This window comes from Dendroctonus ponderosae, unplaced genomic scaffold (genome assembly GCF_020466585.1).
Source record: "Dendroctonus ponderosae isolate FM_Combo_2020 unplaced genomic scaffold, Dpon_F_20191213v2 Dpon_F_20191213_1, whole genome shotgun sequence".
NCBI lineage: Eukaryota > Metazoa > Arthropoda > Insecta > Coleoptera > Curculionidae > Dendroctonus > Dendroctonus ponderosae.
In genome coordinates, this window is record NW_026017110.1 from 60414197 (window position 1) to 60439741 (window position 25545).

At 35.9% G+C, this 25545-nt stretch overlaps 1 protein-coding gene across 11 annotated transcripts; it reads left to right on the forward strand.

Moving 5' to 3' along the window:
- The first annotated feature begins 1565 nt into the window (after positions 1-1565).
- Positions 1566-25456, forward strand: LOC109541018 (IQ motif and SEC7 domain-containing protein 1). 11 transcript variants are annotated; one of them, XM_019909665.2, is made up of 9 exons: positions 1924-2012; positions 8296-8352; positions 18812-19060; positions 19683-20353; positions 20416-21014; positions 21070-21544; positions 21637-21831; positions 22348-22524; positions 22911-25456. In XM_019909665.2, the coding sequence occupies exons 2-9, from the start codon at positions 8315-8317 to the stop codon at positions 23132-23134; spliced, it is 2628 nt and encodes an 875-aa protein (XP_019765224.1). In that variant the 5' UTR covers positions 1924-2012; positions 8296-8314; the 3' UTR covers positions 23135-25456. The 11 variants fall into 11 exon arrangements, with proteins under 11 accessions (XP_019765222.1, XP_019765224.1, XP_019765228.1 ...); XM_019909666.2 differs by lacking the exon at positions 1924-2012 and adding an exon at positions 2600-2614; XM_019909661.2 differs by lacking the exons at positions 1924-2012; positions 8296-8352 and adding exons at positions 6669-6975; positions 9732-10112.
- The last annotated feature ends 89 nt before the right edge of the window (positions 25457-25545 follow it).

Sequence of the window (25545 nt, forward strand, 5' to 3'; positions counted from 1 at the left end):
ACCCAAACACTTTATAATGCATATTTGTGACCTTCTTTCGTCGAAGGGAATCGATTGAGCTCAAAAAACACGAATGTGCAATTTTAATTTTTGGTCGATCTTTTGAAAAAATAAAAATTTTCTCAAAACGTATTAAATTTTTACATCAATTTCAGCTCACGGACGCGAGGAATGCATCAAACTCATTGAAAAACATGCTAGAAGTTTCAGTTTCAAATTGGCCCGATATTAACAGTTGCGTAGAAAAATTCCACATGCAAAAAGCTGTTTTTCCAAAAGAAAATCGACGTTAAATCTACAAAGAAAACATTGATAACATTTGTCTTGAAAATCTTTTCGACCAACTGATCAAGATTTTCAACTGATTTCAAGTTTGAAAAATACGATTTTTAGACCAAACCACTCGTTTTAGAACGAATTTGCAATGATCCAAATCGGGCCCGTATTAAGAGAGTTACTAAGTTATTCATACTGAAGGATCTGATGCGCCATATAACTATAATAACCGCAAACTATTCATAATATGCGTGTCATTCGCGTTAGTGTTTGCCATTATACAAAGTATTTATTTTCTTCAATTATCCATTAAATTAGAGAAAAATATCGTTAGTCGACATAAACCCCATAACCACACACTCGAGATCTGTACTTGTTGACCTTTTAATTATCCGATCAGAAAGATCTTTGCTTATTACGTTCGTTGCCCTTTCGTTCGTGCGGCTTTATAACATAAATAATTCCTGCCGAGAGGGAATTAACACACAAGTGTCTTAAGACATAGTAATTTCCAGGCCTTTACTGCATTAAAGTGCCAGTTCCTCTAATGTGGAAATGAGCGCTCCTGTTTCTCCTGAGTAAATGAGCAAAAAGGTGGAGAAAAGCATGAAATTTTGACCGAACCTCGCACTTAAATGTGCGATATTAAAATTTCGCTGTTTGTATGAAAACTGTCCCCCTTTCTTTACTGGCGATTTTCTTACTGCATGGGGCTTCCAATTTTCATTCCAAGGATGGAAAAACGAGCTGTGTAGCTCAAATGGTTCTTGAGCTACGCTGAAAAAGGCGTCATTCGATTTTGCACCTTAAAAGACAACCGCGCAAAACTAGTTTCCTGGAAATGTTGGCTTTTTCTGTGAGAACTGCCAACATTTTCCAACATGCTTTACTGAATTAAAGCACCAGTTAGTGCTCTATTAAGTAGTGTAGAAATGAGGGCTCTAGCTCAATCTGCTGCTGATAAATGTGCAAAAAGGTGACAAAAAACATAAAATGTTGGCGTAATCTTGCACCTAACTGTGCTATTCAAATTCGCGTTTCCTGTAAAATCCTCTAGTTTTCCAACTCAAGTTGCACTTAGTGAATCGAGTTTCTAGTTCTTTATCTAACGATAGGAAACTGAAAGAAGGACTAAACCTGATATTTGCAGAAAAATCGAATTCACCATAAATTGTTCAGTTAAACGAAATCACCGTTTAAATCAATATTCCTTGATAGGTGCCATCTATGTGTATTCCATTGAAGGAGAATAAGTATAGGGATGACGTCATGCGAATGATGGCAAGTCAAGTCTCACATCTCACCTAAACAATAATAATGGCGGGCTATATGTAGGTTGCTGATAATGATTGTTTTGGTGACATTCGTCTAACATGTTATCTACGATAATAAAAATGATTTTCGCCGAGTAACAAGACGTTAAGTGAACGGGTTTCGTATCAATGTAGTATGTAAAGTGCAAAGTGTAAACTGTTCAGTAAAAAAATCGTTGCGAGTCTCCGGAAAAAACAACAGTAGGAGGGCTATGTATGTAGTATAATGGCAGGAACCAGTATTGATATTAATGCTCTTTTGGCTCAAAGAGATGCCATTATTCGCGAACAAAATGAACAAATCATTCGATTGAAACGTGAACTCGATGGGGTTGCTAGTGAACGAGATCTTCTCCTCTGTGAAAATAGTAACCTGAGATTTGAACTGGAGATGGTCGAGCTCAAAAGACTCCAGGATGAAAGGTAACATTTATTTAAACGAATTCATCCAATTTCCATTCAGAAATTGCCATGCCATGTACATATATTCTAGCTTTGCTTCATCACATAGGTAACTTCTCGATCACTGCGATGTTTATTTTGGTAATTCTTTCCGAGGGGCATTTTCATATTTCGTAGGCTACAAACTCAAAGTCTGCTGCTAAATGTTAATAACAAGATTTGTTCAATTGAACAACGCATATCTCATACATTTACGCAAACAGCCAACCATGTCATTTATAAATTTAAAATGTTTTGCTAAGGAGTAATCTCTTTTTATTGATCCCACTGCACTGTGAGTTTCCAAATCAATTAATTCTATTCGACTAGGTAGGTAATGTAAGTTGTCAACCAATGCAGGTAAAACCTGAATAGGTGCCTACCTATATTTAATATTCATTTAAATTTAACACTATGTTCCTGCTGACTTTTACATAATTTATTTAATCATTTCTCCAACTGGAGGTCAATTCATTGACATCAAATAGCTTTGACCTGGTAACAATGGTTTTTATGACTAGAACTGATTACATCATTTCACTCAGTTGTAGTTCGGTTTTGCCCGTCCATATCTAAATTTCTCAGTAAGTAAATTTTCATGTGCTAATCATCTTTTGCCAGTATCGCTATGCTAATGTATGTATAACTCGTAGTTCATACCACCATATTGTACATGCATTAACATCTACTGTTCACCGTTTGGGTATTTTCCCCAAAATCTACAAGGCGTCAATTGGTGGGTGTAAATATCATCAGTACATGTTAGTCTGCCAATAATTGAAACAGTGACGTACTTTATACAATTAGGGGAAGCATGATATGTTTTTTAATTATAGCAGACTGCATTAATTAGTTACCTTAATGAAGGAAGCCCAAGGGAGATGTTTATGCTCGTAACGTGTTAAAATAAACGCTCTTTATACATTTCGTGTATAAATAGACCCCAACCGATTGCCTAAAATGGGCTTAACTTACTTGCAGCTATTTACACACTTTATAGCGTCTTTACTGAGAAAAATTCGGGGCAGTAAATCGAGAGTAATTTTTATTACATTTTTAGACAGGAATTTTTTACAAATCCTAAATCAACCCACGCTATACCTAACAAAGACAATGCAGTCTTAAGTTCTCGAACAATGCTTATTGTCAGAAATCGCACGTATATATTTTGGCACAAATTCACACTTCCAGTCTCGTTATACGAGTCTAGGTTTGTTATTACGTGGCCTACAGCATTATTGATGCATTATTCAACCACGTTCATCAAATTTGTCGCACCTTTTTTCATTTAAAACGTTTATGATGTCTTCAATTCAATACATATTTGCTCTGTTGAATTCAATTTGCAGTCAACATTTCCCTAGTGATGCTTCACCGCGTTAAAGCGCCATTTAGGGCTGTATCCAGTGGTGTAAAAATGAGCGTCCCCGCTCAATATTTTTATGAGAATTGAGGAAAAAGGTGGCGTAAAATATTCAATTTTTCCTAATCTTGCACTTAAATGGATGATATTCAAATTTCGCTTTTTGTATGAAAACGTGCCGTACTGAATCGGGCTTTTAATTCTCTTTCGAACGATAGGGAAACGGCTATGCAGCTCAAATGGTCCTCAAATTTTTCAAAATGTTGCATTTTAAAAAGCAACTGCGCAAGTTTTCTTGAAATGTTCGCTTTTTTTCTTTACAACTGCCAGCATTCAATACACACTTCATAAAAGCGCAATTTAGTGGCGTAAAACATGGAGTTTTGGCTTAATCTTGCACCTAAAAGTGTTGCGTCGAGTAAACTCCCTGTGAGGTTGCAAGCCACTTCTGCTGGCGAAACGTCAGGAATAAATCCTTTTGCACGACAGCCTCACGAGCCCGAGTTTCCAGCCAGTTTCCATCCCTGGCTCCGAAAGCCTCACTTGATCAGTATTGAAACTGGTGAGTTTTTCGCGCTTTTTGGCCAGTAAATTGTTATAATTTTGTCATTTTCGTAGCCGGTGATATTAACTTTTTAAACTAGTTTCTATAACTAATGAAAACACCAGCCATCTGTTGTGCCCTCGCATGTGCTTATGCCCCCAACATAAAACATGTAATTGTAACTCGTGAAACCATACGACCTACAGTGGTTTTTGGACGGGTCTTCCACCCTTTTTGGACCTATTACACCATAAGGCGTATATTCTCTTTCGGGTGTTTCTAGGAAACCAATAATACACGTTGTAAGAGGAAGGGCATATTGAAAATATCGTAATCAATCAACCGAACACATATTTTTATGGGATTAGTTACAAATTTAAAAATATTCAAACCGTTCAGAGTTGTAGTAATCGTGTTCTGCTGCGCTTTATCTTATCACATGAAACCGTTATTGAAGTCAAAATCGGCTACAAACAGCAATTTTTGTTTGCGTTAAAGCATATAGATCTCCAACCAAGTGTATTTTAGATCATGCGTTTTAATCAATTAATATTTGCACTGTAACTGTATGTGTTCTTGCTCTTGGCAATTATCACTATTTAACATGCCCAGTTGTGTTGTTGCGGTGAATGCGCAATCATAACACAGACCTCCACACATTACCTTCAATTAAAATTAGATGAGCATTTCAAGACAATATAAAATAGATTTTTTATTGTCTATTCCGGTGTTTAGCGGTAGATGAATATATATTATTGAATCCATACATTTCAATGGAAAGCCATCGGAACATCAAATTTTTGGTTTCTGAAAGTATTTACATAATGCTAAATAAATACGTTAAAATTTTAGCGCGATTCGGAATTTTTACAAGATTATTCAATTGATTCCAATTAAATTCGCCGGTTCAGTATGTAGTCACATGTGAACAATATGAAACATTTTTGTTAGTTTGTATGAAAAGTAATTTTTAATTGCAAATTAATTTGTTTGAATAACTGTGGTAGACTGTCGATACCGTATTGCCAACGATATTCGGATTGTGTATGGGTTTCTAAATAAGGGAAAGTGAACGGATATCCTGAGGCTACGACGTAACACCTTACCGGTTGTCGTCCAGCTTTGTTTTATTTTCTTCAAGTATTTTCAACCTTGACAGTGATTTTACCAGATGGCTCTTAATACAGTTTGTTTTTATTGCCCCAAATATTATGCATGCACTATGAATAAAGCGACCAATCGACATCTGGCGTCATAGTTTCACTAACTTGGCTCTAACTCGTTTATATGCAAGGACTTGCTTAATTGGGATGTTTTTTAATGCCATCAGATAAATTATTATTCCATCATTTGCCCATCATGTAGAAAATGCTGGGACATCTACAGGGTTATTAGTAAATGGTAGTTGCATGGTTATGCAGTTGTATAATGTGGAAAAAACATTTTTCAATATAATAAATTGTTTCCATTTCCAAGCAGATGTTGGGAACGAATCTTGCTCGAAGGTCAAACTTCAATGTTGCATCTAATGCAATTAAAGATAAAAGTTCAACTTATAGTCGACTGAACATGATAGACTGATTGTAGGTAAAATTGGAATGCATCTTGCAATATTTACGGTAATTGCAATTAAGAATTTAGATAGTAATAAGTGATCAACAGGTGGTTTGGTACTTTTAAAGAAGCTTTAGTGTTGAATAGAACTTGGAAAGCGACTTAGGATTATGAGCGGTTCCGCTAGAAATGCCCAAGTATCAGATCGAGGCTTGATTAAACCCAATTTGGCTTCTCGTTTCCTACTTCTGAACGATTTTTTTCTATTTTTAAGCAATTGGTTTAAAAGGAGTTTCTGATATGGAGGATAGGTTGAATCTTCAACCATGTTTGCACAGTTCGTCATCAGTCTGATTCACTTAACACAAATGAGTATTGCCACTGTTCCTTAAATTCTTGGGTAGTTACTAGATCTCGAACATGGAAACAGGTGTTTGCCATTGTCTGAACAATTTTTCCAATTTCTTACTAACTTGATTATTGTAATTAATACCATTGTTAAAACGTGCCATTCCATTCTGGACCTAAGATTGCTTATTTTCAAAGCTACCGTCAGGTTAAGGTCCACATAATCAATTAGTTTATTTATAGATTCTTGATTAATTTTTTGAACAGGTTTAACTCAGTGACCCCTATTGCATTCCATCATTTTAGCCTTTTTGGGACATTTGAATCCTGCTCTCTACATAGAGAAAATACCAATATGGTCCGTGCGAAAAACGGATCTGGATAGGAAGTTGCGGTTATTGAACCAACACAATTGCAACGATTCGCTTTCGATTCGTCTTCCTCCCTATGTTTTCCTGCACACTTTTGGAAGGTTCACAATGCCTCTAAAGTAATTTTAAGTCACATTTGCAGGTGCTTTTTTGGAAGACAATACGAAACTGTGTGTGGGAGCGCGAAGCGAGAGCTTATCGTTTCTTGAGCCTATCGGATTATTCGCCTGTTTATGTATGAGTGGCTCTTCATATTGATTGCAGGAGGTTTTGTACAAATTTTGCGGGTTTCGTCGAGCTGACTTTTTTGAAGCCTTTTAGCGGGTTGTGTTAATTGTGGATTGTGCACCCACACTGTAGTCGATAAATGTTGTTATTTGCTGTTTTAACAAATGAATCGAACGCGTCATCCTTCTCCTACGCCTAGCACCGTCCACACTCCATGGTACCGACTTCAGTAAGTTAGTATTACGTCGAAAGCGATAGGTGCGCGAGCTCTTGGTTAATAGAAAATAAATCTATGATGTAATCCAAGGATTAACTTGGCGGGCGATCGTACGTCTTAGCGAGTGATTTACTAGTGAAGTTCTTATTTCTATATCTAAATATATCGCGTGTGATTCCAACTTTACATTTGACGGAATTCAGATCGTTTGTTGCTCGAATTTTTTTGGATCGAAACATTGTTCTTGAGTTTTGCAATAAAAGTGACATTGAAGCATAAGTGCAATTATTGCTTTACCTACCATATGCCAAATTGGAAAGGTGTTAATTAAATTCATTGCTGAAAATGGCGGTTAACTATGCAATAAATGTGCAATGTTCTTGACTTCGAGCTAAGAAAAATGCTTTACCTTGTAGAGCATTTGTAGTCGCTCGAAGTGGTTACTTCTAGGCATAGTTCATTTGGTTTTAACCGTACCACCAAATCATCCAATGTTGACTGTATTGTTTTGCACCCTTTCCTAACATAGAAATGAAAGTTGAACATTTGCTTTAGTGGCTAAATTTAATTATCGCCATAAAGTACATAAAACATGTCTTCCTATCGCTCGGTATTTGATTTTAAAATTTTCGTTTGAAGATGCTAAAATCCATACACGAACATGGCACTTCTAGCTTTACTTTCATACTTACGAATCATATTTTTATGTTTTGAAAACCCAGTTTAGTAAATCGACAACCGTGCAATTTAAGCTATTTCCCAAGCAAATTTGGGTTTTAAAAGCAAAGTAAAGTGAAATTAATATAGACAATAACATTAAAACCAACATGTTTATTCGCCTTCGATGTCATCAAAATGTGGAGCAATTACATATTTCAATTTTGCGTCTTAGACAATCAAAACCCCCAAGCATTTTCCTGGTGGTCACATTAGGTAGTCGCAAATGTTTGGTGTTTATAAGGTAAATTTTGTTCTAACCGCAAATGCTTTATAGGCCAGTAGTATCATATTGCTATAAGGAAGGTAAATTTGATACAGAAAATGAAAGTAAAGTAACGGGTTCCATGGTTAAATCAAACTAATAACGGTTATTCTTTAGATCAGCAGTCGAAACCCATTAATTTTGGTGATTTTGGCTAAGCTTCGGATTATTTGCTTAATTGATTTGAGTTTTTTTTTCCGAGTGATTCAGACTGGTGGAAATTCGGTTGGTTAATTTCAATATTTAATAGAATGTTGGCGAAAACCGGAAACGGTAAAGTAGCTTAAATAAGGTTGATGTTTCCTGAACATGTTAACATATAATCGTTTAATTGCCAAAACTATTTGGACGCTCGCGGCACCTAATTGACTCAAATCTTTCATCATCTTCAAGTAAAGTGTTATTAAAACCTTGTTTTTATATTTAGTTCTATGACAGTGTTGCGTTGCATATTTCGGCTTCTTGATGTACACGGGGTGGCCCAAGAGATGGACCGGCAATTCATTTTACCATATTGCAATCATTTTTCGAAAAGCTGTGAAAAACACTTATTATTTGCCAATGCGTTTAGTTTGCAAGGAAACATTTCAGTTTTGATCATCCCGCTTTGCTCGCAAGCATTCCTACTGAGATTTAATAGAAAGTTTCTATTTTGCAGTTTATGGTGATCGTCTTACATGAATTTCAGATCTTCTGCTTCAAAGATCGCACAAAGGTACCATTATGTGTTGGATTAATTAAGTTGCAGGTGCAATTTCAATAGCATAAACTAGCTTTAGATCAGATCTATGTGAATTTTCTTGTGCTATGTCAACATTCTCACTTATTTGACTTCCTGCAAACCTTTTAACCAGTGATGCAAACATATGTCGTAATTTAGCTTGTCAACTATGGCATTGTGTTGTAGTAGATACGCTTGAAAATCCAGAACTAAATAAGAATTGCGCGTTGTCACAAGTTTCTTATACAATCGTTTGGAAATTTGCCTCAGAAGCAAAAGTCGTATGGTGGTTGGGCTTGGACGATTAAATACTCAACTGTGTCTTTGTTATTAGTAGTCAATATGGATGTACTCCATGAATGTATTAACCTCGATATTAATACTCTAGCCTCGTAGGCGATGGTTTCTCGACTTAATGCTCGGAAGTGCCACAATTTCAATAATAATGGAGTAACGGTGTTATGCGTCAGAACCTCATGCCAATTTCATTTTGAATGCCCGGTGGATATGCACTTTATATTTTTGGGATATTTAATACAAACCGAATAATCCGCCCATCGAAGTTGTTTCCCGGTATTTCATGTGTTACCATCATAACAAGTGCTGTTTCAACCAAATTAACCTCGATATTGCCGGTCATTTGCCACGCTTAAGGTAATAATGAAAATGTTATTAACTGTTCATATGACGCAAAAACGGTCTGAATTTTAACATTTTGCAAGTGAATATTATCTAACATGTATTTCTTTCACTTCCCGAATTTTTGAGCAGGTATTGTATTTTATATCAGATCATGCAGATTGTGCGGGTATTGTTATATTTGCTTTGTCAATGCGATTACTTATCTAGGACCTTGCAATTAAAAGCTGAACGAATATTTCTTCCTTTCCTTTCGTTTCTGTTCCTTTATTTCGCAAAAACTGAAGTGTTCGAGTCAATTCCCATAATTATATTTTGGTTTTATAATTGATTTCAACTTAATTCCAATAGTGTAAATCTGATGATTTCCGTGGAGGGACTTTGCAAATAGCCGCATTTACTGAGCTTTAAATCATGTGGCGATTTTCAATGCCTCAGTGATCACCAGGTCAATAATTGGTTAATTAACTGTGCAGAAGGGAATAAAATGCTTAAATTGAAAGTGTAAAAATTGCGAGAGAAAGTGTCCAATTTAATTTCCAGCGGGTGGACATCATTCTTATTTAATACATGCACTGAAAGAGAAATTGCAGATAAACAATCCAGTACCTGAAATGGTAGGCACCGAGTGCCATTTAAATAATACCCATTTAGGATAATGCGCTATATAAAATTCAGCCACTACAAGAATTGTTCATTTTCCAATTATAATGTGTTTTCCATTTTCCATCTAGGGTTGGGTTGCCAACGGATAAAATGTGTTTCTACCATAAATAGTGTGGTTTTTTTAAATTAGAAACTAAGAGCTGAGTTATAATGCGTAGTCATTTAACAAGCTCGTCGTCTTTGTCATCGGCAAATAGTGTCTATTCGGGCAATTTCCTACAAGGGGACTCGCGAAATAGACATCTGAGTCCTTCAAAAAGTGGTACCACCATCACTTCTTTGAACGATGTGTGTGATCGAACAGTGGTACGCGTTAGAAGATCGGGATTTCGGCATGAACGTATTCGAGTAGTGTGCACCACTAGAAGACAACATGTTAGCCGACTAGTGACCGTCTCAGATGTTTGCCAACCGTTACCACCATTCAGAAAACATGTTACAGTTGTCAGGTTAGACCATTTCAAATTCATGTTAAGTCTATACTAACATCCACTTGAAGATTTGTAAGCAAACAACTTTAAATCAAGCGTCTGCTTTACACGCTTGAAATATTTACAACACTGGAATATTTAGTTCTATATATATAAAAAATAAACCCTGCCATTGGGTTTATATGCTGTTGATCGAGTAGGTACTGTTAGTGACAAGAGACATTAGAAGCGCATTTCCAACCACCCCTAGCACAGATACAAATTTCTCGAATTTTGACGAAGGAAAAGCTGCAAACATTACAAGGTTTATTCTGGGGAAAATATAAAAAAAAGCATATTTTAATTTTCAATCGCACAAATCAAGGTTGGGTGATCAATCAATGCATTTTGACGCATCCAACTATCATTGTTTTCAAGTAAATACACATACTAATCCTTTGGATTTGTTGAACTCACATCTAAGGCTTTAATATCACTTACCCTGACTAACAGTTAAGCCAGTATTATTGCAGTCGATGTGTTCATTTTACGATTATGACATGCTTCTTAAGTCCCCATAGATTAGACAACAATAGTAGATCATAAACTAGGCATGGATAACTCAGTAAATTTCAGGAGTTTGCACAGTGTTACCCTAATGGTCTGTTGCGCCAACCCAACGCACCGGTTGAGAGTTGTGTCTTCAGTAGGTAAAGAAGAGTGAACTCCAAATGTCGCCAAACTTTCTTCAAAAGTTCATCATAAAGTCCTGAATTTTGCGCTTTTCATAAATGTTGATTTGAAAATGATGGCTTTCACGCAACTGCATACTTTTCATTGAAAAATTCCAACTTCCAAAGTCAAGCCAGTAGAAACTTGAAAGATTGACATTCTGTAGCAGAAGGCGTAAACTTGCACCTAAATATCTGATATTCAAATTTCCTGTGACTTTTGTGACATATCCAGCAGAGTTTACTCACGCACGTTGTTATAACTGAATCGAGTTGCCAATTCTCTGTCCAATGATATAAAAACGAACTCCGTGGCCCAAATGGTCCTTGAGCAACGTCTAAAAAGGCGGCGTCATGTTTCAGTCGATTTTGCCATTAAAAAAATATCCAAAACTGACAGTATTGACTCTTTTAACAATAAACATAAAACTAGAACTCATATTTACATATCTGAAACAGTTCTTTGGAGACAAGCTCCAGATGAGCTTGATGTAAAAATACAAATGCTTGTCGGAAAACTAATCTCAGTTGAAGCTAAAAAGTTTATAGATTAGAGACCATTCTTACCAGCTTTTTGTAAGCTGGCACTCCATCCTCCATTTCCTACCAATTAATACCCCAAGAAGTTCACTATACTTTCACAAACTACCGCACTTGCCATAAGGGCCACAATGATTCTGTATTTCCATCTAAGAATGCGATTATTGACTTATTTCGTCTGCTGTCGGTAGCAAACTGAACATTCATACAATTTTTCTAGAAAAAGAAAAAAGACACCGAACTACAGAATAAGCATGATTATTTAATAATTTAATTGTTCGCCCTTTCGATGATTCACGCTTTACTTGGTAATTCGATTTCAGTTTGTTTATTGTTGACATTTTTGTAGAAAGTGCCTGTTGCAACTTAACGAAAGTGAACAACAACTAAACGAAAAACGCCCCAATCGCCGATCTTTCACTAATTTATTTTTTTCAAATAATTTCACTCAGTTGCAGTGATTAATGCACAACGCCAAAACTAAAATTAATAAACGAATTAATTTCGTTTTTCTAAAAATATTGACTAAGCAAAAAACCGCGAAAAAATTTCAACTAATGTCCTTTAAAAGTTCTGATTTCAAGAATTATTCCGCCACAAGCACAATGAGGCGCGATGAGTTATAACTCAACACAACTCAACACAGTGTTGCCCAGGCCTATCATAAAGAGATAATCACGAATCATTAAAAATATGAGTGTGGTGACAGGAAAAAAATATCTGTGTTCTAAAGTTGATTGGTTGGTGTCGGCCGCAAGCCCCGCCCCCAAAACCGGTTTTAAACCTTTTCGTTCTCGTTATCTCAGCATGCAATTCACACATCACACCTCTTGAAAGTACAGAAATGTCATTTGGGGGCGACCTTTTAGTTAAAAGGTTCGAAACTGGCCCTGGGGGCGGAGCTTAGAGATTCAACCAAAAACACTTTTGCACCAGCCGGGTTTACTAATAAAATATTTTTCACATTGATATATTTAAATTTACCTGTATTTTGTGGCGTTGGCTAGCGCGTACGGTTATGAAATTTATTAATGCAAAATTTATATGGCGGATTATAACTATGCAGCGGAAGTTAAGCCCAGCATTGTTATCACTCAAACACCTACACCGCAATAAAATTCAAGACAAACTTTCCATTTTCCCGTAAATGCCACATTTCTGCATTTACACGCTTTATATTTAAATGTTTTTTGTATATATACAAATAGTTTAGCAAAGCTAAATATGTTGAAATATAGAAAATGTTTATATGTATTGGATGTTCGAGTTTGGAGTGCAAAGATACATGATTACAGTTATTTTTAACACCAGTATCGGTAAGTGCGTCGGTGTATTCACCTCAATTAAGGCTGTTCTTCAAATTTGCACATTTTGGTCGTTACGGCGCCCACATTGAAACCTTTTCCTTGCACCATTATGAATATCACTGGCAAAAATATGTAGAAGTGTTCGCATTGATAAGCGTTTATTTCCAATTTTTCTAAACAACCAACATCCATTTGGCTTCCAGCCTTTCCAAACATGCTGGCTTTAAGCCAGTTCAGCGAATGTAAGCTAGTGATGCTTTAATTGTGTTTTAGTTGTCATGTCATTAATTATTCGATTTTCTGAAAAGTTATGTGTTTTTGGTGCCCTTTAATTAACAACCTCAAACTCGACGTATTGAAAATTGTACAAATTTTGTAAGTAAATGTACTATCTACCTCTTGGCGTTTGGGACCGACATGGATCAGAACAAGCTTGTTATCCGGTTGCTTTCACAACTCATGTCACATTTGGATCAATTCCAAACGTCCAGCTCTCCTTTGTCTCAGCAATAAAAATAAATGCATTTTGTTTACGGCAAAACTGGTTGTATTTACTTAATCTTGTTATAAATCATCGCTGCTGTCCTATTTTCTGAGCATCACTTCCTCATTTACTTATTTTAATGACATGTATTTATAGAAAGTCGCTTTTCTGTAGGCAGGTGTTCCACACTTACCTAGACAATATCAGTGTAGTGCAAGCACAATTTATACGTTAGTTTAGAAAAATTTTTATGTTGAAGATTTGTGTGTCCGATACAATATTTATGCCAGATGGAAAATTAATTCCTGCTTCCGCTTCCTCACTTCGCCACATTTTATGAAATATATATAATGCACACATATTTTGTAGTATTTTAATTAAACTATTAAGCCTAGTTTACTTAAGCTATGTCCGTAGGCATTCAGGAATTTCTAAATGTGCCACTTTTTAATATCATCAAAATGTTTAATGATTGATGACCAAAGTATGTAAAAACCATTATTTCAGTGTCTGTTTGGTCTGTATTTTATTTTGTAATTGAAGCAAACCGTTTTAAGCATGGTGCCTTAAGTGTATTTTATCGTTTCTTATTTATTACATTATTTCAGCGATTAGTAGAGCGAAATGTTAAGCAGGGCAGAAGAAAATATAATGGGCAGCCTTTCATAAATATTAAGATTGTGTTATTAGTAAACATCAGTAAGTAACTGTTGTTTCCAACTGTGCTGACCATTTAATAATGGTATTATGGTAGCTATTATTAAGTCATTAATTTATTAAATTTGATAGCAATAAACGGGCAGAAACTTTATTGTTTACTACTTTAAAATACTGTCGGTTTTAGACCAATGATGATCTATCAACTAATTAGTGTTACTCATTAATTGAACTAGAAGAATTCGAATTAAAAAATAAATCACACAGTTTTCTTCAAAGTATCTTTTACAGCTGTTATTGAATATTGCTGTAATCAGTGTTTGTTCATTCATATACTCGTAGATTATCGTCTCGGAGAAATTGGTATGATTGGTTGAATGGGTTGATTCGGCTGGCAATTTATTGATTCTTTTTCTGATGGAAAATGCAATTAACAAATTTATTAGTTGGTCACCCGGTCAAGTTTCAAATACACTTTCAAGAAAAATCGAATTTTTGAGTATTGAGCCTGCAATTTCAACGAATCACCTTGTATATTCAGGTTAGGCCGACACAGTACGATTTATGTTGTAAGCATCGTCTGCTCAAATATTTCTTGGCCCCACAATTTCGCATTTTATTTACATTTTGAGGTAATCGTTTGCCAATGGTGAAAGTTTCCAAACACATAGGCTTGTTTTATTAATCGGATTTCCAATGTTTATGAAACCGGATAGCGGAATTTGAAAAACTGGATAATTCCGTCAATGTTGTATTTGGTCGATTTTCCCTGTACGGTTGCGTTGCATTGAATAATTCCATAAAAGCCCTCGAAACCGTTTTAAAATAGAAACGCTATTTATAGAAATTGGCGACGATTCAATAAAATTGAAATTAAAATACCACTAAAGTGACAAAGTGTCTCGTAAATAAAAAACACACAGTTTGTTAAAAAAAGTGTTTTGCCGTTAATAAATCAGGATTCACACAAAGCTCGTTAGGTGGATATCGATTTCATTATCAGCCTTAAACGTATAATGGTTACACACCATACCACACAACCACTTAATTAATCATAAGTCTTATTATACTTGACCGTATTTCTTCACATGTTACGGCAACTAAGTCTCATACGGCCCTAAGTATTATTTAATTTTGGAAAGCTAAGGTACGTTAAGCTTGGGGAATTAGTGTTGCATTTGACCTACATACACATACACATCCATTATACTTATCTGGGTGACTGTTAGTTTGTCACTTATTGTACCAGCATGGAACATGTACATGCCATCTAATACTTCTGCGGTGCTAGTAAAGCCATTTGAATTACAACCTGTTTAAGTAAAGGCAACTGTTTCTTTCAGGTATAAATTATTCAGTGCAGAAAATTAGGTCGGTTTGACTTTATTAAGCATTAAAAGTATCTGTGTAGTTGAATAGAATTATTAAACTGTGCCTCGGACACGACAAGTTTGCAATATGCCTAATTACAAACAGAATTTATGCCAGTTATCGCTATTTCTTATTGATCCTAATTGCTACAGGGCAAACAGTAAATTGAGTCGAAAACCAGTCCTTGAATGAATTTATTCCCGAATTTTTTTCCATCGCTGAAGTATCGGTTCAAGCAAGCTTGCGAGCAAGCCACTGCTGAAAATGGCAGCAGCTCGCGTTTGCGAAACGTCGGGAAGAAATTGTATTCCACGACCGCCTACAGCCACAACATCTAGTGTGGATATAGAAACATAATTTTTGTACATATTTGTGAACGTGTTGATAAATTGGCGCAGTCCTTTCTAAAGTTGAAAAAGCTATGGAAGCGCCCAATGCACATCTGTGAAATATCAGGTCAGATACAAAGGTAAACTGACTTCCTTTGCTTCAAAGTAACACTTAGCAAAAAAATATGGTTACTTGTTCTCACGACGCTGTTTACAATACGCCAATTGTGTAAAGTGAAAGAAGTTGTCGTTAAATGTTATTAGTCACGATTCTCGTACGCCATAGAAGGAAAAAATTACGTGCATTTTCAGTTTCTACTTGTCGGTGTTATTTTGTCAAGTCTACAGCCTGTTTTCTCCCCGGGTTGTTTTTTGTCAATGCAACAAGTTTATGACCCCAATTTCCAGTCGTCAGACTCTTTCAGGACTTCCGGATATGTCTGGAGGCTTTGAAACAATATTGAAACGCTGCGTTTTCAAATGACAATTTTTTTACTATTTGGGAGCACGGTTATAAAAATCCAAAAGCTCCTTGTTAAATACCTTATATTTAATATCAGAAATATTTCTGTTTAATATATGTGTTGTGTTTTATATTCAACCATTCAGCCAGTCAAAGACAGTATCAGGAAGCTCAGTTGTCTTGGCGAATTTCTGGTCTCTTTCAGAATTTCCCCGTCGTTCAGTATTCTGTTGGATGATTTAGAAATGCGTTAAATTGAAGAAAATCTGCCACCGTTACGATCTAATTTTAACAATAGATCTACTTGTGATTGTTGATAGTGGCTTGATGCAGAAATGGTTAAATTTCACTCTGTTTGGTCTTCGGATGCCTGACGTTACCATTTTAGGTGGCAGTCGAATTCCGGTTTGAAAATAATCAAAATTCATATAGGAACGTGCCATAAGAAATCGAAATCACAAGTGGGGAGAAGGGCAGAAGGCAGGTGGTTCCCAACATCTCGACGGCATGTGGCAGATGTGGAGGGTTTCGGATATTATTACCAAATATCTCGAGTCATTTACAGGATGGAGCACTTTCTGGTTTCCTTCTGCTCACGAGGTCTTAAAAACTGTTTACTGTTTTGCTCTTATTTTATTTACTTTCATTCCACCTGATTGGCGTTTTAAGTAGTGCATTTGTAAATAATCGAAACCGCATGTTTGTAAAAGGCAGAAATAGAATCCGGTTAAGTCAGCTTTGAAGATAATGATTTACTGGTAACTAGAATTTGATTGCAACTCTCCTAAATGTAGGTATTTGCGTATTTTATGCGTATTTGCGTATTATTATGCGGCTTTGAATTAGGCAAGTTCCTTCCTTTCCTCTTTTCAGTGGAACAAATTTTGTTCGGCCATCAACTTCTATACGGTATTTTCTGCTCCCTGTTTATGAGGAGTTAAAAGGTGGGGCAACCAACGAAAAAAATCCAATAAAGAGATGAACACCTGATGGTTTTTGGCTATATACAGACAAGGACGGTATACATAATGATTTTCATGCCCGTCAAATTGAACAGCTGCTCCACCTTATCTGTTTTCCGTCTTTTTCTTTTCACTCACTACCTGTGATTTAGTACCATTTTACCATCTTGTTTTTGGGTTCTGGGTCCTCGGTATTGGATCAGTTTTGCAGCTGCTTCCTTAGGGAGCACTTGGGTTGTTTTGAAAAATTCACCTCGATTCGTGCCTGGTATTTGTGTCTGAAGTTTCAACATGATTATTTGTATATCGGGATTTTTGGTGGGAACTCCGTAAGTAGATAACATTCACTTTCAACGCTCATACAGTATGGATTTGTACTTGTGTTACCCTCTATATAGTAGAAATTGTGTAAGAAAAGATAGTTGATGAATTAAATATAATTGTTAAAGTGTCTCGCTTGGTTTGACGACAACCGTCCAGTAATAGATGATCAGTTAGTTTAGTGAATTTAAGTGATTCAAGGTGATTGGGCAAAGGTCAACATTTAATTAAAGTTTATTGCAAATGTTTCCTTTTTGCTGTCTGCGACAATTCTCATGTCTGTAATAATATTCACTAAATAGTGTGCGTGTTTGCTCTACTTCCACTGCATGCAGAGGATATTGGGAAGCCGAAAAATTTAATGTCTTACAGAAGAGTTTAAAAATATCCGCTAAATCGTATATATCAGGCAAATCCAATATATTTATTGGCCCAATAATATAAAACGGCGTTTATGGGATTTTGCCGGTCATTGAGCTTAAATGCGGAGGATCAGACCTTTCCTAACATGGTCAAACAGATAAATAAAGGATTTTGTGGCAGCGGTGTATTTTTTATATTTAGCGATCAGGCACACCTTCGATTACTGGAACTGGAAAAATCCATACTTTCATTCAACAAATTATATATTCATGGAAAATATTCCACAATGCAAATGTTGTCAAGACGTTTTACCATCTTGAACGGTTAAATGGGACACATTTATTTTATGTGTTCTTGAGAATGTTTTTACAGCTTTCGTTTCACACTGTTTAAAATTCATTTAGTATCCGGCTCCGACGAGAATTTCAATAATATTTCACACAATAGAATTACTCATTGAAAATTCCCTAGGTTAAGTTTTGAGGATGAATTCGTTCGACTCGAAACGTCGTGAAAAAATGGATATTAAATTAATTTGGTACAAAGTTCCAGATACAGCACATGTTACTGAATCAGCTAACAGTTGTTGCGAATTATTTCGTTTGTTTTATGGTTAACCATTAGCAATAAACGCGAATACTTATCCAAACAAGAAAGTGCTTAAGAACGTCGAAAATGGTAGTATTTTCAGAGGAATATTATTTTTTATTTTTATTGATGGATTTCGCAGTCGGGAAAATTAATGCCACTTCCTGCTGCAGTTCATCTGCAATATTTACGCAATTGGTGCACGCGAGTTTCAAGTAAAGAGCGCACTGATAGTTTCAACATAAATTGCTGTATTAGTTGAGATTGTTCGTTCACAATTTTCTTTTTCAATATTTGCAACCGGATATGCTGATGAAAAATCACCAGTAAGATTTAAGACACACAACTGATAAAATCTAAAATAATTCAACCTTTTTACATTATCTACGGTTTTCGATTGTTATGATTATTCGAATTAATATCTACTGAGAAATAAATATACCATAACAGGTAATCTATATTTGAATTCCTCGAGCCATCATGAACTTTGCTTATGCAGAATGAAATAAGGTGTTACGTTTAGTGTCAATTCAGCCAATTACCAGTCATTGTGCTAGTGTAACGTGTTTGCACCTTCATTAAACATGTGTTGGCTGTTATCAAAATTGTGCTCTTGTTTCAGCTTTCCCCCCAAAATGGAAAGATCGCAAGTGGCAAATTCGCTTGGTTCATCAGATCATATTCAAGAACAAACTTATATACAAGCACCAAGTTTCGCACAGAATCAAAATTACGGCACCCCAGCAGCAAGCCCGGTTTATTGCAGACCGTCCCCCAACAATTCAACGTACGTTTCAGTCGTCCAGCCCTTACATAAAAAGGGGTCGCTAAGAAACGGGGACGTTTTGAAGAGATCACGAGTGCAAACCACGTAAGTGTTAATAATACCAATGTATTTTTAAAATTAACATGACTTGCTATCTTACATTTGAGATAAATAAGCAGTATGGTACAGTTAACAATTAGCATAACAGTTTTAAATGTTCGGGTTTGGTGCGTGATTGATGGACTGAACTGCTAATGAGATAACGACAATCGCATCGATTTAATTTATAAATCTGTGTTAAATACCAGTGCTTTGTGATTTATCTAAATCGCAGCCTACATATGATTTTAAATATCTTTAATTATAAACAACGCTCAATGGCCCCGCTTTTTTTGCGAGTTCTGCCACAATGAAAGTCAAAAATTGCCTTTTTCTATAACGAAACGTTGATATTTCCTGCTTGATTAACAGCAATTTATCGTGGCTTGACTTATATCGAAGTGAAAGTATGTAATATGATTTATTTCATAGATTACGTAAGTTCAGGTTGTTAAAATAATTACAGTAAAAGTGTAACTTTGCCAAACAATTTTTTCCTACAACCAGATTCTCAGAAAGCACATTCTCTCTAAACCATTATCCAAAACAGTGTTTGGATGGTGATTTTGTATTTGGAAAAAATGCAATCGCAAATATGTGAATGATCAAGTGGTTGTCTTCATTTCAGCTACGAACTTTCACAAGACATACTAGATAAGCAAATAGAAGTACTAGAACGAAAATATGGAGGAGTTAAGGCACGGAATGCAGCACTTACTATACAAAGAGCATTTCGGAGATACACGTTACTTAAAAAGTTTGCGGCAATTACTGCGATGGCCAAAGCCGAGAAGCGCATCAGTCGAAGGTTACCAAATGAAGAAAACAAGTGTTCTGGAGATGCGTCAGATCAGCAATGTTCCGAATATATGCGAACCAGTTTTGAAGGGCATGATTACAACAATATGAGAATGCTTCCCGTTAGGTCAATGTCATTGCGGGAAAGGCGAAATGTTGATAGCATGCCAATTCCTAGAAGCCAGTCGGGAACACCGTCAGGCTGTTGGGAGAACTACTCTTCGACTTCTTCTCTTCAACATTACTATTCCCCAGCTGATATAAAGTCAGAATCTATGGGATCACATGTAACTGGTAGTCCGAGTTCCTGTAGCACACCAACCACGTCTTCAAATGGATATGTTCGAGCGCGTAGCAGCTTAAGCAGCCGAAAAGTCCCACCAGAAGTACCAAAGAGAACGTCCAGCATTACTTCCCGATCCATTGAACAAGGTAGACATAAGTCCAATGGTTTGTCCAAAACGGCGGAGAATGGTTCACTGTCTAGTGTTCAAAGTTCAGGTAATATTCGCGCATTACGCAAACCAATCCCATTACTAACGTCTATCTGGTATGAACTTTAGGTAGCGATAGTAGTATTTCCACGGAGAGGATTCAATGTGAGTTTTCCGGCTCTCCGGTCTGGAAGAGAAAGGGTAACCATGGCTCAGAATACGCAGAACCCACTTTGGAAACCAGTCTGGGCAATATTTCAAACGCAAGCTCCTCCACTTACACACTAGTAGAGCGAACGTCTGATCCTCAAGGTCCACAGAGCTATAAAATCTCAGAAACCATCCGAAAACGACAATACCGCGTCGGACTCAATCTCTTCAATAAAAAGCCAGAAAAGGGAGTGGCATATTTGATCCGAAGAGGATTTTTGGACAACTCCCCTCAAGGAGTTGCTCGATTCTTAATATCTCGGAAAGGTTTGAGCAAGCAAATGATTGGAGAATATCTCGGAAATTTGCAAAATCCATTCTGCATGGCCGTTTTGGAATGTTTTGCCTCAGAGCTCGATTTATCTGGAATGCAAGTGGATGTGGCATTGCGCAAATTCCAACAGCATTTCCGTATGCCTGGCGAAGCGCAGAAAATCGAACGACTGATGGAGGTGTTTTCTCAGAGATACTGCCAATGCAATGTCGACGTAGTAGCAAGGTTGCGTTCACCAGATACTGTAAGTGCATTAACAAAAACTATGTTCTTGTTTCTTATGGCAATATTTGTTGCAGATTTTTGTCTTAGCATTTGCAATAATAATGCTCAACACTGACTTACATACTCCAAACATTAAGCCCGAAAGAAGAATGAAAATCGACGACTTCATTAAGAACTTACGCGGAATTGACGATTGTGGTGATATTGACAGTGATATATTAACTGGCATCTATGAAAGAGTAAAGGCAAATGAATTTAAACCTGGATCTGATCACGTCACGCAAGTAATGAAAGTCCAGGCCACAATTGTAGGCAAAAAGCCCAACATGGCATTGCCACATCGAAGATTAGTTTGTTACTGTCGGTTATACGAAATACCTGATGTTAACAAGAAGGAAAGACCCGGCGTTCACCAAAGAGAAGTGTTTTTGTTCAATGACCTTCTAGTTATCACCAAAATATTAAGCAAGAAGAAATCCTCAGTTACTTATACGTTTAGGAATAGTTACCCTTTGTGTGGAATGGTTGTTACATTATTTGAAGTTCAACGTAAGTATTCTTTTACTGCTACCACTAAGAAAAATCAAACTGTTTCCTTCCGTTTTTTTGAGCATCAATTTATAATGTTTTTCCAATTCCAGATTACCCATACGGCATTAAGCTTAGTCAAAGAGTGGATCAAAAGGTTTTAGTCACATTTAATGCTAGGAATGAACATGACAGATGCAAATTTGCCGAAGACTTGAAAGAAGCTGTAAGTGAGATGGACGAAATGGAAAATTTAAGAATCGAAGCTGAACTGGAGAGGCAGAAATCTAATAGAGGAAACAGATCTGGTAATTATTCGAATTGCACTACTTTCACTTATAGGTCATGCTATAGAACACTATTGCTTAGTGTAGTTTGTAGGCAAGATCTAGTCTGGACTATTTTTTATTTTCTGTAGGTGCTTTAACATTTGCCGCATTTTACGATTAGATGTTGAGGGACTAAAGCTGGCTTTATAAACTCTGCAGTTCGTTCCGTTCGTCGTTCGTGCAGTTGCCATACCGTTGCCGTAGCGTTTTCATGATTTATATTGTGCAGTTCGCAGTTGCCGACGTTGGAATTTCTTTCTCGAACGGCACCAACAGCAGAGTTTATAAATCCAGCTTAAAGGATATTTTTAAGGTCATGGAACTGGCTTTATTAAAATTGGACTTCCAGATTATTCTTTTTTCAAGCCAGCCACGGCGCATTATACCTTAAATTCTATTACCTTATATTCAGTTTAAAGTGCTATACTGATTATTTGTAATTAGTCTTGGCTAGAATTCTTGTGAATTCGTTATTATCCTACGAATATGTTCTAGGAACGGAAAATAGAGATAGTGGTGTTGCAGATGTAGAAGTGTATCCATGCCACCAATGCCCATGCTCTCAGAACGCGGCACAGGGACAATCGGAAAATTGCTCCGATGAAGTGACACATGAAACGCAAATTAAGAGATCTGCATTAAGTAATTCTCTACTGGACATACATGAGCAATGTAAGTCAGCTAGTCAAACCAGATTTTATAATTTAACTACTTAACACTTGATTGGCTCGTGGTTTAATTGCAAAATTAAATTCGTACTCACGTTGTCCCAGAATAAGTGGGCAATCTTTTGATTCGGATAGAATATGAAAAATCGTATCAGGTTTTAAACATTTAAAACAGCCGCCTTCTCCTAAAGTATTTGGGAAAACTAGTAGGATAAATTCGTTATAGAACGTCTTTTCGCATTCCGGGTGTTAATCGTTTAATTATGTCAATTATTAAAAAACGACTCTCAATGCCTTTCTGTAAGAGCCTGGGGGCTATGAAAAGAATTGAAATTCTGTCTCTATTTTGTTCTGGAATGCTCTGTATATAAATTACTGATTTTAATGTAGTTGCAGGAGACAAGGTCCAAAGGCGTGGAAGCGTGGGATCATTAGATAGTGGGATGTCGGTTTCTTTCCAGTCGACCTCGGCCAGTACTTGTTCCAGATCGGACAAGCTGGCAGGAAAGCAAATGAAACCAGGAGTTCATCACCATCAAGGATTTTTGGGTAGTTTGTTCAATAAGCGTCACACCAGTGGAAGTAGTCTTGCACCAAAGTCCACAGAGGTATAATCCATGCCATGTATAAACTGATAATAGCATTTATGCACAGTTGTACAACTTGTTTTTATTACTTCATTTCGAATAAAGCTTGGACAATTCATCTATACTCATCAGCTTATCAAAGTCTTGTTTTTACCAAATACTCTTATAAGTTCGTTTTCTGATTTAACCGCGATTGTTGTAAACCGTACTTATACAGATTAAATGTCTTATTCTTAGAATAAATATGTGATTGAAACCGTAGATACCGTAAGAGTACTTGGGGTTTTTTAAATATTTAATGTAAAATTTACTCGAATTCATAGAATTTGTTTATTTTAACAATTTTCAATCGGATTATGTGCTTAATTTTTGCATATACGCAAAAACTGCCTTGCTAAATTGTACAACTGGCGCTTGGCTTTTTCCTACTAATATGTTCTCGTGCTACTTGTAAACTAGGATTGATAAATACACAGCAAAATACAATACGCAGCTTGCAAAGTACTTAAAGTCGTTTCAACTCGCAAGCTATTTTTATATAAATTGTGCCATTTATTCCCATCGCAATGAATCGTAAACAGAATATTCATTACTCGTAACGACCGACTATTTGTTAAAAAAAGGTTATTTGTAAACAATTTTATCTATGGAAAGCTGTGTATTCAATGCATGAATCGTAACTCATTCCTGTTTATCAGGGGGCGCCGTAACTGTTTCTCGTTGTCTGTTTACAATGCCAAAACCTACATAGTGTCCATCCCGTATGAGCTTCGAAGTCGTATTGGAAAATTGTATCGAAAGCAGTTAATAAAAGAGTTGTGAAATTGTCTGATTTTCAGGACCTATGCAATAGCTTCGTAGGTACTGTCTAAAGTATAAAATTTTGCGATTCCAAATAGCATTAATAATTAAATTGCCAATGGTTAAAAATTCCTGTAATGCCTTGGAATACAAAAAGCTGCAGTTGATAGAACTTATGAACACTATACAAGTTCAATGCTAATAGCTTGACTTTTTAAACACGTTTTCCTTTTACAGATTTTTCTTTTGCACTAGTCATTTGTTTAGTTAGCATTAAAAGTCATATGTGAGAACATAGATTGAAGCGTTAAAAACTTAATGAAATGTTTTCACACAAAGAAGCCGTTTATGTAGAATACGCATTTGTATAATATAAATTAATGTTCCTGCACTATTTTCAAAATATATCCCATGATTTTAAGGCAAACACCAAAATATACTGCTATTTTTTGTACAAAAGTATAATAAAGGTTATTGGTGAGATTATTGCTGATTTCACCTTAATTTAGTCTCGAATATTAGCCCTTAATTAGACGGACACAATTAATTTAAAATAAAAACAAATTTTATTCAGTAGTACTTTGCTAAAGTAATAAGAAAATCTAATCTGTTTATATCTAAATCGTTGGTTTTTCGTTAGCGTTTAAGCGAAGAGCTAGCGGTTACGCACAATCGCTCCTACTTAAGGGTTAAAAATTATATCACGTGTCATATATTAATTTGATGTCTTTATCTTCGTCTAATTCGTCTGCATCGTTTTCAAATTAGAATTTGCTTTGCTATTAAACCCGCATAGAATTTAGAATGCCTCAAACAGTACTTTTATAGATAAAGCTTTTATGGAGTCTTCCGTTTAAGAGAGTTACTGGATAGACTGGTTCAGTTGTACCCCAATCGGCAAATATGTTTACTTTTTCTATTACCAAAATTTATTGAAGTTCATTTTCAATAACTGTAATTAAAACTTAAAAGTTTTCCAATGCCGTTTGGGTTTGCATACAACTGTATTATAAAATATTCAAATTAATAAATCATTATAGTCATTAAAAAAACATTTAACACTGATAACGTTTTGTTGACGGTTAGGCGCTTTATTCAACTGCATTTTACTGAGCAGTTGATATCGAATAATCAAAGTTTTAAGTCGATTAGCTGTTTAAAAGCAAGCTTAAGTAATAATTAGGTTAACAACTAAGTTGTATATGTAAGGCAAGGTTATAGTTCCTTCTGTGTCGCGTGTAATAATTACGGCCGCGACAAACATAGATCAATGTTCAATAGATTTCTGTAATGCGAAAACGTAATAAATGTAGCAAGTAGAATAACAGGAACCATTATCTTGTCTTAAAAAGCTCTCATGCAATATTAGTTGACCAGTTTAACTCTGTATTACACGTGTATATATAAACAATGACACCATTATCATTTGATGAGAGCAAAACATGTTCTAGTCGAGTGTAAATAGTTAGGAATCTCATGCTACTGATATTAATTTAATCAAATGTGCATTATGTGTTTTTTTAATAACTAATAAATAGTTCAACCGATTTTACTCTGTTTTATTTGAGTGAAATTTGTCCGGTGGGAAGCAAACGTTTGCGTAAAATAATCGAAAAAAATGTGTAGAACTTTTATAG

What these genes read in the sequence shown, in the direction of transcription:
- LOC109541018 (XM_019909661.2), top strand. Translation starts at nt 9,814, where the DNA reads ATGCGTAGTCATTTAACAAGCTCGTCGTCTTTGTCATCGGCAAATAGT. An exon ending in AAACATGTTACAGTTGTCAG is followed by an intron (nt 10,113 to 18,811) that starts GTTAGACCATTT and finishes CTCTTGTTTCAG; the next exon opens with CTTTCCCCCCAAAATGGAAA. An exon ending in TACATTATTTGAAGTTCAAC is followed by an intron (nt 21,545 to 21,636) that starts GTAAGTATTCTT and finishes TTCCAATTCCAG; the next exon opens with ATTACCCATACGGCATTAAG.